This window comes from Notechis scutatus, chromosome Z (genome assembly GCF_049901735.1).
Source record: "Notechis scutatus isolate UNSWTSFEM ecotype Mainland chromosome Z, rNotScu1.2, whole genome shotgun sequence".
Taxonomy (NCBI): Eukaryota; Metazoa; Chordata; class Lepidosauria; order Squamata; family Elapidae; genus Notechis; species Notechis scutatus.
Genome location: NC_142025.1, coordinates 96,213,811 through 96,231,727, shown reverse-complemented (window position 1 = coordinate 96,231,727; position 17,917 = coordinate 96,213,811). Strand labels below are relative to the sequence as shown.

The 17,917-nt window shown below is 35.2% G+C and overlaps 1 protein-coding gene across 3 annotated transcripts in view; it reads right to left on the bottom strand.

Annotated features, from left to right (window-relative positions):
* Nucleotides 1-17,917, bottom strand: part of KCNH4 (potassium voltage-gated channel subfamily H member 4) — a 73,075-nt gene that overhangs the window by 40,237 nt on the left and 14,921 nt on the right. For 2 of the 3 annotated variants that reach the window (XM_087946349.1, XM_087946351.1), the window contains exons 3-5: nt 17,642-17,773; nt 14,345-14,472; nt 836-1,079 (exon numbers count right to left, since the gene is read on the bottom strand). In XM_087946349.1, coding sequence (XP_087802475.1) covers nt 836-1,079; nt 14,345-14,472; nt 17,642-17,773 — 504 coding nt within the window. The remainder of the gene's footprint in view (nt 1-835; nt 1,080-14,344; nt 14,473-17,641; nt 17,774-17,917) is intronic. The other variant, XM_087946350.1, reaches the window with a different exon arrangement.

Below are 17,917 nucleotides of genomic sequence, written 5' to 3'. Positions count from 1 at the left end.
GCAAGCTCAGAGAGCACCAAGGACTCCTCATTTCAATCCCAAGCTACAAATATTCCCCTTTATTGATAGTATATTCAATTACAATTTCAGGTATAGGACTAGTAAAAGGCTGTACTAAATCAATAGCTAGACATTTGATAATAACAGTACTGTTCTAATCAGAGAACACAGCATAATTTAATGATCTAACTACTGTTATTAAAAAGGTAATAATTACTCATTACTAATTTTGCTTTTCTATTATATTTTACCCTTCATTAATTTATAGAGCAGGTGGAAGGTGGCCAAAAGTATGGCTCTGGGTTAAAATTAAGTCTACCATTATCCCTTTTGTGTTTGGGAAAAAACCCCATATCAAGCGGATAAAAAATATGGGGCCCTTTTTTATTCCTCAGGTTTGATAGGTTTTAGAAGCAACTTAGTTCCCTTAAGTCTTGAAAATGCTTCAAATATTTGAAATCTTTTTCCAAAAGAGATTCTGGGTCTATCTGCTTTTGAAAAGTAGCCTTTGACATGCCTCAAAAAGCTTGTTGTGATCCCCTTCTGGGAGTTGACTGTCACTTATTTTAGAACAGTCTTTCTCAAACTCAGCAAAATTAAGACTTCAACACCCAGAATTCATATAGCCAGTGGGTTGGGAGAATTCTGGGAGTTGAAGTCCATACGTTGCAATGTGGTTGAGGTTAAAGAATGCTCTAGAAATAAAGAATGCTACATGATTTTATCTCTGTTCTGGGAGCGTTGATGCCCATTTCACAGGTCTGCTCAGGTGTATCCTTTCCATCCCATTGTAAATATACGTTTGACTCTCCCCAACCCAGTCTTAAGTCCTTACCAACAATGAAAAGCATCTCAACTACAATGTCACTGACGATGGTGCTGCGGGCAGCTGTCAAGCTGTCCTCAGCGTCAGTGAAGCAGACATTGTAGGGAACCGTTATTGCCACATAGAAAGTAGCCAGGAGGATGAGCCAGTCCCACAGGGCTTTGAAGATGCTGTAGTGAAGAAGGATGAAGCGCGACTTTTGTACATAGGCCACTTTGTATTCTGGCACTGAGGGCTTGTTTTCAAAGACATCCTGCAGAGGACAAGAGAGGAAAAGCAATTTCAGCTACCAAACATCATCATCATCATAAGCTCCCGAGAAGCCTCCCGGCGGTCTTACAATAGGCAGTAGGCTGAAATCAGCAGTTTTTTCAGGGAAGACATCTTCCTTTCCCTGCTAAAAAAATAGCCCTGGGAATGGCATTGTGTAATAGTGTCATTCTCTGGAGTGGCTGGGGCCAGCTCTGCCTGACAAGATTTTGTGCGAGAGGGAAAATAGGAGGAAGAAGAGGAGAAATAGAAGAACAGGGTGGTATATAAAATAAAAGGACTCCCCCCCCCCCAAATAAAATGTAGAATTGTCTTTAGCCTCAGCATTCTTAAACATCGTTTTTGGAAAGCTTAGGAACAGCAGCCAGAGTTCTACACCAAACTGTAATTTCTATTGTATGGATAAGTCAAAGTGATGTGATGCATAGAATATAATCCTATTTTCTTTTGTGAATTTATGTCATATAATTTCAATGAATTAACTTTAGTTTTTGTCTTAGATATTCCATTTTTTTTGTCTTGTCACCATCTCTTTCGTCATTAACATGCTATTCAAAGTGGGGGGAATGTCTTTCACTATGAAAACTATCAGACCATGTTAGAAGGATTCCTCCCAAAATCTCAGAACTCCCTTTTACTGTGGCATGAATATTTGTAAGTCATTAGGCTCACAATTATAGGCGGCCATTCATGATTCATATTATTAATTCATATATAGTAAGTTCCTCCCATATTTTAGTAAAAACTGCTAAAGTGATAAAAAATAAAAGTCAAAATCTTGCACAACTCAGAGATAAAATTACGGTGAAACAAAACTTGAAATTATTAAAATGTTCCATGCAACATCAAAAGAAAATGTAAAACATTTTGAGCATGTCAGAAAAGCACTTGACATTAGTTCTCCTTTCCCCAGTTTTCATTCTAATTGGGTTAGCAGTCCATGTTGATTGCTGCCAACCAGCTACCTTGCTGAAAGACACTACTAGGAAAAAATACAGATAAAAATCCAAGGTAGCTCTACTTCATTCTTGTTCTGAATTCATAGATCTAATATGTAGCAAAAAGAACTATTTATTCAATATTTTTCTCTATTAGCAAGTAGTTAGTACCTTCCATCACAGCCACAGAAGAGGAAAAACTCAGTCCAAACAACCACTGAGATGTTTTTTTTCAAAAATTACTACATCTGATGAACGTAGATTACTACAAATGCATTCTGATTAAGCTCTGGTGTTCTCTTCATGTAGATTTTTCAGAAGATTTCAAACTGAGAATTCATTTCATCTGTTAAAGACATCCTGGGGCTAAATGTCAACCAGGCACAAGAGCATGAGCAGAGGGAACACACAACCTCAGCAAAACAAGTAACACTAACATTTTACTGGCAATCTTTGTACAGCTTCTGAGCATTGCCAAAACCTATGTTTAAAGCACAGCAGTTCTCACACCTGCACATAACTTTGCATGCATGTGCTTTTTTAAAAAGGCAAATATACTTACAATATATATATGTGCAAATACATGCAAATACACTTCTGTGAAGTTCAACTTCCCCTTAGCAATTAAGGGGGGAAAAGTCTCTTACTTTCCAGGCAAACAGGCAATAGCATGAAACAATTAGAGCAATTTTCTCTTCTGTGGTCTGCTGACCAGAGCATTCCAACTGTGTTGGATGTGGTGTCTATGATGTACAGCCTCAGAGACAGCACATCCTTTCTGATTTAGCTGAATTAGTGAGTAAGCCAAGTAGCAGCAACATTGGATATGTGCAAAAGCAAGAGTGGTAGTGGCTGAATTCTATTGCAACCTAGGTGGTACATAAACTAACTGAAAGACATCTAGACAAGCCACATGAGGTCTTCATCCAGTAGGAGCATGATTTGGCTGCTCCTAGAAGAACTAGTAGAGATATAACTAAGCAAATCACAGTGAAGCTTCCTCCCCCTCATATGCATCTCTCAGATGACATAAGCAGTTGTTCAAATAAGCCAACAACTGGCTGTGAGTTTAACCCAAGTCAATGTGTATCTGTCTGTGCTTTGGAGATGGATGAAAAAGATCAGCCCTTAGAAGTAAGACACAAAAGTCCAGGAACTGGAATTTATCTTAAGGAAGTCAAGTTGTTCCACCAAATCAACATTTAAATATGAATGATGGAGTGCTATCCTATCGCCTGCCTTGAAGAAAACTTCACATCATGTTATGTTTGCCATTGGTTTACATATCAACAACTGAAAGAACAATTTAAATCAGATAAAAAGAGTTGTGGGTTTGATTTTGCTAAAAATGAATTGGAAATCTTACTGTGTGGTAGTGATGAGCTTATTGTAGCTAAAGTTTATAAAATGTTATTGAAATTGAATTTGGAAACTGAACATGTAAACATGTAAAACATTTTATGATTCAGTGGGCAAGGAATTTTGGATATAATGTGATGCTTGAACAATGGGAACATATAAGGATGAAAGGTTTAAAATTTACACTAAACTATAATTTAAAAGACATTTTTTATAAGATGATGTATCACCGGTATTTAACATTAGTTAACTTATCCAGAATGTATAAAGGCATTTCAAATGAATGTTGGGAGTGTAAAAGTAAAGAAGGACACCGCAAGTCCCTGGTGGATCCAGAAGAAGCCCCTTTACCATCGGCGGAGAGGCAGCCATTAAACTGCTGAAGCAGGGACAGCTCCGAAAGGAAGAGAAGAAAGAAAGAGAAAGTGTATCGGCTGGTGAGATTTATTTTTTTTTATTTGGGATAAGGACACCCTAGAAGAAGAAGGAATCTGTAAGATTTTTGACAGAATTTGATAAGATGGACTTAGTGGCGATTTTTTAGGAGATGTCAAAATGAGGCTTGGCTTTTTACTTTTTTTTTCTAGCGAACTTCTATTGTGATTAGTAATTGTAACCAGACTGGTTTTTTTTTTTTTCTATAATTACCTTCCCTTTTTGACTGTTTATATTTTTAATAGAGGCTTCCTTTAGTAATTTTTTCTTTTTTAAATATACACACATATATATATATACATATTTTCTTTTTCTATTTTTTTGGGGGAGGAAGAAGGGGGAGTGGAGTTGAGAAACTTTGTAACTCTGCAACACTGCCAACTAGAGGCTTGAAAATACTTTACTTGAAGTTGAGAGAACTGTGAGAAACTCTCTCCCAAGGACACTGAGTTGATAAGATAGAGAGAGGAACTCTGGAGAATGTTTTCACAGGTGTCTCTTTGGGATTTCTACAATCAACTGAATGTTTGAAGCTTGGCTTTGAAACTTGTGGAGAAGCCATAATAAGAGCCTTGGATGTTTAAATAAAATGCAGTGTGATTTTTGCTTTACTTGTTGTTAGCTTTTATCCCTCCTCCTTAACCCTATAGTATTTTGTAATATTTGTACACTTTTGCTTATTACTATTATTATTATTTTTCATTTTTTTTCTCTAAAGGGAAAGCCTCAGAATATTGTTTCTTTTTTCCTTTTTCTTTTCTTTTTGGGGGACTTTTGCTTTTTTTACCTTTGTATGTATATACTCTTTTTTGTGGCCATGTTTTTTTTCTTGAGATTTCGCAATTGGATTAAGGTGTGAAGAACCTGAAGAATTTTTCTTTTCTTTTTCTTTTATTATTATTGTTATTTCTTTAATATTATTGGGTTTTACTCTCCTTTTGACTATTGCAACTGAGGATTAAGGTCTAGAAGAACCTGAAGAAAGAAATTTTTCTTTTTTCCTTGAAACTTTTTTCCTTTTTAAATCTTGGTTTTTGTTTTTTTTACTGATTTTTCTTTTTACGTTTTCCTTTCCCTAACTGGATTATAATTGTTACACTGCCAACTGGATTAAAAGAGTGGGAAGATTCTGAGTTATTCAAATGAGTAAGAAAGTCCTACCTTCTGGCGCATCAACTTCTGCTCCTGCCTCCCCATCAACTGGAGGACGACTTTCAACAATGGCAAAGCAAGATAAAAGACAAACGGATCTAACGACGGTTATGCAAGGAATTCAAGAACTTAAAATGAGTATTGAACAAAGGATGGGGAGTATTGAACAAAAAATTGAAAACATCCAACAGATGATGGTGAAGTATGATGAGAGACTGCAAAAAATGGAAGAGAAAGACAATCAAAGAGATGAGAAATTGCAAAAACTGGAAGAGAAAGACAATCAAAAAGATGAGAAAATTGGAAATATTGATGACAGAGTGACAACGCTTGAACAAAACAAGAATGAGATGGTGAAGTGGGAGATGGATAGATCAGAATATTACCTCAGATTTCAAAATATAGAGGAAGAAAAAGGACAAGATCTTGCTGCAGTAATGATAGAAATCTTGGCTGGAGCTTTGGAAATAACAGAGGAAAAAATGATGGATGGAATAGATGAGATATACCGAGTTTTTACAAGATATGCATCGAGGAATAAGTTACCAAGAGAAGTTCATGTTAGATTTACTAAAAAATCTATCAGAACACAGATATTACAAGCGGCAAGAGAGAAGACATTGAAATATGGAGATAAAGAGATTGGGGTTTTAAAACAAGTACCCAGAAAAATTAGAGAGATGAGGAGAGAATATCGTTTCCTGACTAAAGTATTATTGGAAAAGGAGGTGAATTACAGATGGTTGATTCCAGAAGGATTAATGGTTACATGGAAAGAACAGAGATACAGAATTGGCTCAATTGATGAAGCAGAATCGTTTTATAAGGAATTTTTTAAAAGAAGAGAAACAGAGATAGAAGAAGAGACTACCTTAACTGAATTTCAAGAGGACCAAATAGAGATGGGAAAAGAAGAAGGTGCAGTAGGTGGACAAGTGGAGACTAAAGAACAACGTGAAGTAAGATCAACGAGAGCCGTTAGACCTAAATATAAATCATAACTATGGAGGAAAAAAAGTTGATTTCTTTGAATATAAATGGACTGAATTCAGCTACTAAAAGAAGGAAAACTTTTCATAAAATAGAGAAATTAAAATTTGATATAATTTGCTTACAAGAAGTACACATTAAAAACAACATCAACAATTATTGGTGCGACCAAAAATAGGGAAAATTTTTACTTCTTTGGCCCAGTGTAAGAAAAGAGGAGTGGTATTGTATATTAAAGAAACCATTTCAGCAAAATTGATTTATACTGATGAAGATGGAAGAGTACTAATGGTTGAAATAGTGGATAACAATAGAAAGATACTTTTGGTTGCAATCTATGCTCCGAATGATAAACAAAAAAGATTCTATAAAAATTACATATGAAAATAATTGAATTGGACTACGCTAATATATTTATAATGGGAGATTTTAATGGAATTGTAGACAATGAATTGGACTACACAGCAAAAATAACACGACAAAATAGGAAGATCCTCCCTAAATCCTTTTTGAAATGATAGAGGAACTAAATCTAAAAGATATATGGAGAGAAAGAAATACTAAAACTCAACAATATACTTTCTACTCGAATAGACATTCATCATGGTCCAGAATAGATATGATGTGGACGTCAACAGAATTATTATCTAATATCCAAGAAATAAATATTGAAACAAGTACATGGGCAGATCATAACCCAATGACAATTAAATGGAAAGGACAAAAAGAAGATCTAGATGGACATTAAATAATACTATTTTAAAGGAAAAAGATTTTACACAGTGGATGGAAAAGAACTGGCCTTCTTTTTAATGAAAACAGAAAAGAAGATACTTCAATACAGAATGTTTGGGACACAATGAAGGCATATGCAAGAGGATTGATAATGGAATACACAAAGAAAAAAATATTAGAAAGAGGCAAATGATTAAAACTTTAGAAGATGATTATAAAAAATTGGAAAAAGAATTACAGAGAATGCCACAGAAAAAGATATTAAATTTAAAATGGATATAATTAAACATAAAATGGATCAAACAGAGAAAGAAGAATTGGCGCAAAAAATTAGAAGTGCTAAACAGAACTATTTTGAGGATGCAAACAGGCCAGGTAGATGGTTAGCATACAAACTGAGAAAAGAGAAAGAATCAAGGAGAATACTACAGTTAATGGATGAACAGGGTCTAGTCTGTCATGGTAATAAGGAGAAAAAGAGAATTATTCGAGATTTTTATGCGCAATTATATAAGCAGGAGGATTTTGATGAGGGAAAATTAAACAGTATTTACAAAATGCCAACCTACCCAAGATATCTGATGAAACTGGGAAAATGTTGGAAAATCCTATAACAATGATGGAATTAACTGAAGCACTTAATAGACAGAATAACGGGAAAGCACCAGGACCAGATGGTTTCCCGGCAGAATTTTATAAAACATTACAAGAATCATTGAGTATTTCATTGTTAGAAATTATGAATGAAGTTATGATAAATAAGAAAATACCTAAAACATGGTCAGAAGCTTATATTACGCTTATTCCAAAAGAAGGGACTGATCCATCACAAATTAAGAATTATAGACCTATCTCTTTATTGAATGCAGATTATAAAATATTTGCTTCAATTTTGGCAGAAAGGCTTAAAAATACTTAAATAATTTTATTCATTCTGATCAGAATGGATTTCTACCAAAGAGACAAATTAAAGACAACATGAGAGTAATTTTGGACACTTTGGAATATTATGAGGCACACCCTGAAAAGCAAATGGCTTTGATATTTTTAGATGCTCAAAAGGCATTTGATAACGTGAATTGGAGATTTATGTTATTATTATTGGAACAGATGGGTTTTGCTAGAAAATTTATTCAAGCAATAGAAGCTATATATTATAAGCAAACAGCAAAAGTGATGATAGATGGAGAATTTACAGACTCTATCAATATTAAAAAGACACAAGACAAGGATGTCCACTATCCCCTTTGTTATTTGTATTTACTTTGGAAGTATTAAATAGAAATATTAGAGAGGATACAAATATAAAAGGAATGAAAGTTAAAAAGGAGGAATTTAAATTGCAAGCCTTTATGGACGATTTGGTCTTTATTCTGGAAGACCCTCTAGAGACAGCTTTAAAACTACTGGAAAAGATAGAGACGTATGGTGAGATGGCTGGCTTGAAAATAAATAAAGACAAAACAAAGATTCTGACAAAAAATATGTTATTAAGGCAAAGAGAAGAGTTGGCAGACTTATTGAAAATTCAAGTTACGAATAAAGTTAAATACTTGGGGATAATTTTGACGTCAAGATGTACTACATTGAAAGAGAATAATTATATTAAACTTAAACAGCAGATAGCATCTGACTTGAAAAATGGGAAAATCTACAATTATCTTTGATAGGTAGAATCTCAACAATTAAAATGAATATTTTACCCAGAATTTTATATTTGTTTCAAACAATACCAATTAGGCTTGGTAAAGACTATTTTGATGAATTAAATAAAATGGTGTTGAAGTATATATGGCAAGGTAAGAAAGCGAGAATAAAACTAAAACTTTTACAGGATGCTAGAATTAGAGGAGGATTTGGCCTTCCTAATTGGGAGTTGTATTATCAAGCTGCAAATTTAATGTGGGTTAAAGAATGGATAACGTTAAGAAAGTCTAGATTACTGGCATTGGAAGGACATGATTTATTATTGGGTTGGCATGCTTTTTTATGGTATAAGGGAACTAAATCGCAGGGTTATTTCAGAAGGCACTATATACGGGAATCGTTATGGTTGAATTGGGAGAAAATTAAGAAACAATGTTATTTGAAAATTCCAGTTTGGTTATCAACTATTGAAGCTTTTTCCTATCCCATAATTTATAAGAAGGAACAAACAGTTAGATATGGGGAAATACTGGATGAAAAGGGTGAACTTAAAACGATGCAAAAGCTAGAAGAACAAGATATAAAGATGAATTGGTTTTCATATGCGCAATACACTCAAGGTATCTTAAAGATTCTAAAACAGAAGGATTTTATGATAAATTGACTGATTTAGATGGGATTTTGACAGGTGCTGATGAAAAAGTGATTAAAAAACTATATAGTTATTTGTTGGAAATTAAATTAGAGGAAGAACAAGTCAAAGAAACAATGATTGTTTGGGGGAAGAACTTTGGATATGGGATTGATTTAGAAAAATGGCAAAAATTGTGGTCTCAAAATTATAAAATGACAATGTCAGTAGCATATAAAGAAAATTTGTATAAGATGTTTTACAGGTGGCATTTTCCCCGACAAGAATAGCAAGAATGTTCAAGAATAAATCCGAAAAGTGTTGGAAATGTCATCAGATCCCTGGCTCATATTACCATATGTGGTGGACTTGTGAGGAGGCCAGGAAATACTGGACTAGAATTCGCATATGGTTGGAAGAAATGACAAAAAACATATAGATTTGAAACCAGAGATTTTTCTATTGGGAATCTTACCTGATACATTTAATAAAAACTTAAAGTATTTGATTGTAAATGTGTTAACAGTGGCTAGGATTGTATTTGCTAGAAATTGGAAGAGTGAGAAAATACCATTAGAGGAAGAAATTATTAAGAAAATATTGGAATGTGCTGAAATGAGTAGATTGACATTTGAAATTAGAGAACAAGAAGATAAACAATTCTATGAAGTTTGGGATCTTTTTTATCAATGGTTAGCTAAAACAATATAATAATAGAATATATATATATATTGGTTTTGATAATATTTTTAGAATATTATATTAAGATAGATTTGGTATGATTTTACGATTTGTTATAAATTAACTAAATTATAGTTATCTCGCTTAAGCATGAATTAGTTAAATTATAGTCAAATGATTGTTTAATAAGGATATTAGGATATATAATTGTTGATTGATAATATGAGTTATTATGTAATATAATTATTATGATGACTATGAAATAGATGCACAAAAAGAAGTGATAAACCAACCGATACACTGTCTGTAAATTTATGAAGAATGATGATGTTCTTATGTTATGTTTTATGTTTTATGTGTTTTTATTTGTTGTTAAAATCAATAAAACTTTTATTAAAAAAAAAAAGACATTTTTTATAAGATGATGTATCACCGGTATTTAACATTAGCTAACTTATCCAGAATGTATAAAGGCATTTCAAATGAATGTTGGGAGTGTAAAAGTAAAGAAGGAACTTTTTATCATTTATGGTGGACATGTGATAAAGGAAAGAAATTTTGGAGTAAAGAAAGATTCATTTTGTAATACAGAAAATTCTCAAGATCAAAAAAATAAAATAAAACCAGAAACTTTTTCTTTGGGGTTTAATGGAAAAAGATTTGGAGAAAAAAAATGGAACTTTTATCTTATATATGTTGATAGCAGCAAGGCTATTATATGCACAAAAATGGAAGGACACTTTGATTTCCACTATGGACGAATAGTTATAGTAGCTGAAGGAGTTGGCAGAAATGGCTAAATTGACTGTTTTGGTTAAAGGAAAGAATATAAGCACTTTTGTTTCCACATGAAGACCACTTCTGAACTTCGTGTTTGAAGTGGGGAAAAAATGAAACTTTTAATTTGAGTTTAACCAATTAGATGGATATGTTTTTATAGAAATGACTAGTTTATATTATTATGGAAAAATAAAAAGTTGTAGTTTGATGCTAATGCTTTTTTTTTTTTTTACTGCAACAGAGGGAGTCGGAAGTCAATGTGTCTTCTTTTATTTTCCCCAGTTTCTCCTCACTTGCCCCCCCCCACGTGTTTTCCTATTTACTTTTGTATTTTGTATTTTATCTTATAATCTAATTAAAAAATGTTAAACTGGAAAACTTTACATCTTGCATTATTGATTGGTGACCAATAGATGTACAATCTGATACATTCATGCCAAGTTTTCTAACTTTGATATTGGTTACACAAAAGAAGGAATGGGTCCATCACTTTGCTTTCCTTGGTTCATTTAGGCAGGACAGGACAGTTTATAATGTCAAGACTTAAAGAGACACATATACAAGTACCTTGCTAAGTCTTCTGTGACCCCTTGTTGCTCAAGCAGTCATGTGACAGCCCATTGGTTCAGAGGAAGAAGGTTTCAGGATGGAATCCAACTTGACTGGTCTAGTATCTCCCTTCACTTCATCTTCCCCTGAAAATACTCAACAGTTTAGCCCTGAATTAACCATTTAGCAAAATAACCACATGCTTAGGGCACCAAAGGAAGGGGGCATCAAAGAGTTTTTCCTCCTGGCTACTATGCCCTTAACTCTTTTACTGCCACATTTGTCTTAATCCAAGGGTTTATAATTGTCCTTATTTGCTGAGTTCCATTTTAATTTGCATTGTTTTCTTTGGCATGGTGAGTGACTAAAGTTTAAAAGTTTAGTTTCAAAATGTTTTAGGTATCATATTTGTTTCCCTCTTATGCATAAAAAGTTGCTTCTTCGTGAGTTACCATTGTTGGTATGTGCTTAGGACATCAGTTGAATGTAGACTGATCTTGCAGTATTTAAATAAGTTTTATCTATAAGAGTGCTCTGTGACACCTTTCATGCTGGTTAGTAAGACCTTGAGAATGAAGCCTCCCAAACCAACCTATTCTGATAAATAGGTGATCTTTATAAACAACATTGCAGAAGACAGTTAAAAAGTGTTAAGAATACACTGCACTCTGTTGTCTTGTTTCAAAAATAAGATGTTCAAAGCAGTTGACACATCATGTTTTAGACATCCCAATTAAAAATAATCAGTGAGTATCCACATCAAAGCTGTTTAACTTTCTGAGCAATCACCCGTACAAGTTACATTTAATTCTAAAGGAAATTGAGAAAGGAATTAAGATCCAGGAGTCAAGCACTGTTGTCAACTAATCTGAATTTTTCTAGGGCTTGGAACATTAATATACATAAGATTCCTTAGCAATGGCCCAACATGTAAATTTCCTCTATTGTTCAAGGAAATCACAGATGAATGGTCCAGAATGTTTCGAACGTAGTTCCTTTTTTTAAATAAAAGGAGCCATTTATAGAAAATGTAATATATTTGCCCATACCTTTCTGGAAAGAGATGGGTAAGTGTCTGCTACAAAGAAATAAAAGACTATAAATAGGTTGAGAATTACAAATAATGTTTTGCTCTGAAAATTTAAACCTTCTAAATGTATCTAGCTGCTTCCTCTCTAGGAAATTTGATGGAGGCAGTATATTTCTTACCAGCAAGGAGAGTGTATTATCTGTCTCTTCATTGTTCAGCTTGTATATATGTAAATAAACTCAAACATTATAAAGTATCGTAAGCCACCAGAGAGCTCCCTTCTTACAAAATGAACCAAGGAAATGATGACTTGAAAGCATTCCGGATAATTTAAATATTTTTAACTACATATGTAATATTTTTCTCTCATTCACATTTTGTCCCTTCCATCTGTTTCTCCTATTTTCTCCATCTTGTGCAATAAATATTTAAACAAGGAAAAAGAAAATGTCATTGGCTATATTAGCTTGAAGTACTATAGTTATTATAAATCATCAAGATCTAGTTACTGGCCATCACTCATCTATGATGAGAAGGGAAACAAAGAGGGGAAAAAAGGAAGGAAGGTGTGAGAACCAAGAGGTTACTTCCATAGTAATAATATCGGGCTACTTTTTGTGTGTGTCGCTGCCAATAATTTCACAATACAACAAGCATCTAAATATTTCTCATATATGAAAAGCAGAGGGAAACAGGATGTTGTTCTCCTACTTTTTCTACTACCACTATAAAACTTTGGGGGCCACTTTCTTTCTATAAATTCTCTTCCAAAACTCTTCAGCATGTACACACATCTGCACATCCCCTCACTGTGGATGAGGACCAGTACATCCCCTACCCCAGAACAAAGGTTAGCCACCATTATCAGTTTAGTATAGGTAAATACAGATTTTCTCATGGCAGAGAAGGGAGTTACCCAGCTTGTAGCTGGAATAGATAGCCTGCCTACACAGCTGCTTAGGCAGTTCTTCAACTAACTCTCCTCCCTCCCAACATCCAACCACTCCCCTCAAATAGATCAAAGCTTTTTAATCTGCCCTGGTCTTAGATCTGGAGGGAGCAGCTGTCAAGGTGTTCTGAGTAGGAAATGAGAAAAACAAAAATCTGGATTGTTAGGTACACAGGATGGTTTTCTAGCAGCTATCAGAATCCATCCTAGAACATCCAGATGTATTATTCTGGCTGCACCTCAATTGCGTTGCCAGATAGCATGTCCATTTCTCTGTATGCAGTTTAGGAGCAAGAAAGACCTTCTCCATTCTGCACAAGCTCCACTGGAAACAAGAAAGAAGAGCTATAGAAAGGAAGCTAAAATGCTGGCTTTGCCATTTGGCTGAACTCAAGCCATCTTATTGCATTTCAGTGTAACATGGAATATATGATATGGAGTACAACTGTGCCAAAATATAACTTTTTCTTCTCTTTCAGCCTGTATACACATACAAACACCAATAACTGCAACTGAAATTTAGTAATTTATAGGTAGTTTAACTTAGGGATGTTATTGGAGTTATAGTATAGCATATCTATAGAGTGTGTGGCTTGGGAAAGGTACACCAGTCTGTACAACACATGTGATCCTAGTTGGATAGGAAAACCCATCTTGCTTTGGTGCCATGAAATGACTTTTAAGGGGAACCCCTATGAAGTTCCCTTTAATACCAAGATGGATTGCTTCTTTTCACAATGAACTGCTTTAGCTGTACAGGTGAGCAATGCAAGTCTTACTGCTATTAAACACACAACAGACCCTGTGGTTACCCCGATTTATATCTCCCAATTCATATCTCTTTGGGGGTTGAGTTCTGTTAGGATTGTATGGGAATGGCCCTACATTAAAAGCTGTTAAGCCTTTAAAGAGAATTGCCTTCCCCATCAAAATATCCCCTGTGCCAGATGATCTGTAGTGCTAAAATATAATGGAGACCACAAGCTATACTCTCTTGGGCATCAAAATCTGCAAGATGGCAAGTGCTGTGTTGTGATCAAAGTCCTGTCCCTATATGCATTCAGCGCAGTGGTGAGGCATGGGTTGCAATGCCAAGCATGCCTTATTGCAGGTTTTTTATATCCACTGCTCCACAGACACTGCCCTATCATAGAATCTCCTCTCACTTTGGCATTGGGCAATTCTAAAGAGTTGAACCACAAACTCCAAAAAGAAAGATGATTTTTGGATATAATAATGAAAAAACTATGTGACTATCTTCATGGTTATATTCAACTATAACCAAGGAGATAGTCACATAGTTGGGCTCAAGGAAGCCTTAACGTCTCCCTTGCCCAGAAATAAGGGGTAAGAAAGTAGGTGATAACTTTACACTGTTTATCTTCATCTCTGTCCCTTCCTTCTTGTTGAACTGCCTGGTGAGATGGTGCAAAGCAGTTCGTCCTTGTTTCCTGGTCACCCACAAGTGGGAGCTCCTTGCCTTCTTGCAGTGATACTTTTCTGAAAAAGAAAAAAAAGAGTAAGACTGGAATCATTGTACAGCACCAGTTATCAAACATGAAGTGCTTGTATATGGTGGTTCCTTCAAATTAGCCATTCTAATTTGTTTCCTTTTTCAAGTAGAGCTATCATTGTCCCTTGATCTCACTACCTCATTCTAAAATGCTGGTTTCAGAATTTTATCTATCTGTCTGTCTTTGATCTCCTGGCCAGTTCTTCCTATCACTGAGAATTTCTATCAAGCAATTTGTGAAAGGTCCCCACAGCTGCTAGCCACAGGGCATCTTTCTAAGTGAAATGAACAGTTCAGGAAGGAGGAGGATTATCATTTATTTTATTTATTTATTTGATTTGTCAATCGCTTACAAGATACAGGTATAAGAATAAACATAGTTATGAATACATGGATACATATAAGAAAAATAAAAAAAATATAAAAAAACAATAGGACAGGAACAGTAGGCACATTGGTGTGCTCATGCACGCCCCCTACAGACCTCTAAGGAAAGGGGTGAGGTCAATAATAGACAGTCTAAGGTTAAAGTTTTTGGGGTTTGGGGAAGAAACCACAGAGTCAGGTAGAGTATTCCAGACATTGACCACTCTGTTGCTGAAGTCGTATTTCCTGCAATCAAGTTTGGTGCGATTAACCCTGAGTTTGTATCTATTGCTTGCTCTTGTGTTGTTATGGTTGAAGCTGAAGTATTCATTGACAGGTAGGACATTGCAATGTATGATTTTATATAGTATACTTAGATTGGACTGAAGGCGGCGTAGTTCTAGGTTTCTAGGTCTAGAATTTCGAGTCTGGTGGCATAAGGTATTCTGCAACGAGTAGAAGAGTAGAGAACTCTTCTTGTGAAATTGTTATTAGAGAGAAAGTTATAGTTAAACTAGATCATCTTAAAAAGCAAACTGATGACAAGGAACATTCATTGTATGCATTACATACAGGTGAAACTCAAAAAATTAGAATATTGTGCAAAACTTCATTTATTTCAGTAATGCAACTTAAAAGGTGAAACTAATATATAAGATAGACTCATTACATGCAAAGCAAGATAGTTCAAGCCATGATGTGTCATAATTGAGATGATTATGGTTTACAGCTCATAAAAACCCCAAATCCACAATCTCAGAAAATTAGAATATTACATGCAATCAATAAAACAAGGATTATACATAGAACAATATCAGACCTCTGAAAAGTATAAGCATGCATACTCAGTACTTGGTTTGGGCCCCTTTAGCAGCAAATACTGCCTCAATGCGGTGTGGCATGGAAACTATCAGCCTGTAGCACTGCTGAGGGGTTATGGAAGACCAGGATGCTTCAATAGCGGCCTTCAGCTCTTCTGCATTGTTCAGTCTCATGTCTCTCATCTTTCTCTTGGCAATGCCAAGAGAAGATAGATTCTCTATGGGGTTCAGGTCAGGTGAGTTTACTGGCCAATCAAGCACAGTAATCCCATGGTCATTGAACCAGGTTTTGGTGTTTTGGCAGTGTTGGCCGGTGCCAAGTCCTGCTGGAAAATGAAGTCAGCATCCCATAAAACTCGTCTGCGGAAGGAAGCATGAAGTGCTCCAAAATCTCCTGGTAGACGGCTGTGTTGACCCGTGACTTAATGAAGCACAGTTGACCAACACCAGCAGATGACATGTCTCCCCAAATCAACAGAGACTGTGGAAACTTCACACTGGACTTCAAGCATCTTGCAGTGTGTGCCTCTCCATTCTTCCTCCAGACTCTGGGTCCTTGGTTTCCAAATGAGATACAAAAGTTGCTCTCATCAGAAAAGAGACTTTGGACCGCTGAGCAACAGACCAGATCTGTTTTTCTTTAGCCAAGCTAAGACGCTTCTGATGTTTGTTGTTCAGGAGTGGCTTGACAAGAGGAATACGACATTTGAAGCCCATGTCCAGGATCCGTCTGTGTGTGGTGGCTCTTGATGCATTGACTCCAGCCTCAGTCCACTCCTTGTGAAAGTCCCCAACACTTTTGAATGGTCTTTTCCTGACAATCCTCTCCAGGCTGTGGTCATCCCTGCTGCTTGTGCACCTTTTTCTTCCACACTTTTCCCTTCCACATAACTTTCTATTAATGTGCATTGATACAGCACTTTGGGAACATACAACTTCTTTTGCAATTACCTTTTGAGGCTTTCCCTCCTCATGGAGGGTGTCAATGATGGTTTTCTGCAAAACTGTCAGGTCAGCAGTCTTTCCCATGATTGTGATTCCTACTGAACCAGACTGAGAGACCATTTAAAGGCTCAGGAACCCTTTGCAGGTGTTATGGCTTAATTAGCTGATTAGAGTGGGACACTTTGAGCCTAGAATATTGAATCTTTCACAATATTCTAATTTTCTAAGATTGTGGATTTGGGGTTTTCATGAGCTACAAGCCATAATCATCTCAATTATGATACATCACGGCTTGAACTATCTTGCTTTGCATGTAACGAGACTATCTCATATATTAGTTTTACCTTTTAAGTTGCATTACTGAAATAGATGAACTTTTGCACGATATTCTAATTTTTCAAGTTTCACCTGTACATATTATATGTGAGCTAATTACCATGCTTTTCCTAGCAGAACTCTAAATGCAAAAATAAGATAAATGTGACTACTGTCTATTAAACCCAATGTACTATTGAAAATAGGTATCTTCCTTGAAGCTATTTTGGTTAATCCATCCTTGTTGTCCTGTATGCTGATTACTAATGGCTTTACTTCTTTCTCTGATATAGGGGCTTCTTTGATTTAATCTAATTAAATATTTCTTTGCTTGACATATTCTAATGGAGTTTCAATAAAAAAAAAAACCTGTTAACTCAATTAGCTTTCCAAATTGTTCTTCTGACTAGCCAATCAAAATATAGTTTGAATCTAGAATTTCTACTCTTGCTTTCACTGGTAAGATATGCATAGAATTTCAATCTTTGATAATATTTTTAGAAATGTATATTTTAATGAAGCATTTAACAGCAGTTTCATGCCTTATTTGTTAATTGCAAAATAACAGGGAAAATAACAGGGAACTCAAATTAAATGATTTACTAAGCATTTGCAAAGGTTACACGGACTAAAAACAGGCTGATTATTTCATTGTATATTAATTCAGTCCCCTGTTTCTTGAGACTGTTTTGCCTCCAAACATCCTTACCTTCCTTTTTTTCACTGAGATGATTCTTCCCATGACTTTTGGTAATATCTTTGAAGGAGAAGAGGAAAAGGACCACTTCACTTTTCTCATTCTTGATAGGGACAATGTCCAGCAGGCACCAAAAGGCTGTTCCTAAACCAAAGAGGAAAAAAAACAACAACCCTAATCTCACACTATCATCTGTTTTCAATGGTCTTTGTCCAGACCACCAGTTCTGACAAGTTGGGCCCACTCCAGGCCCCCTTTGATAAATAGTATAATTTTGGAAGGTTGGGA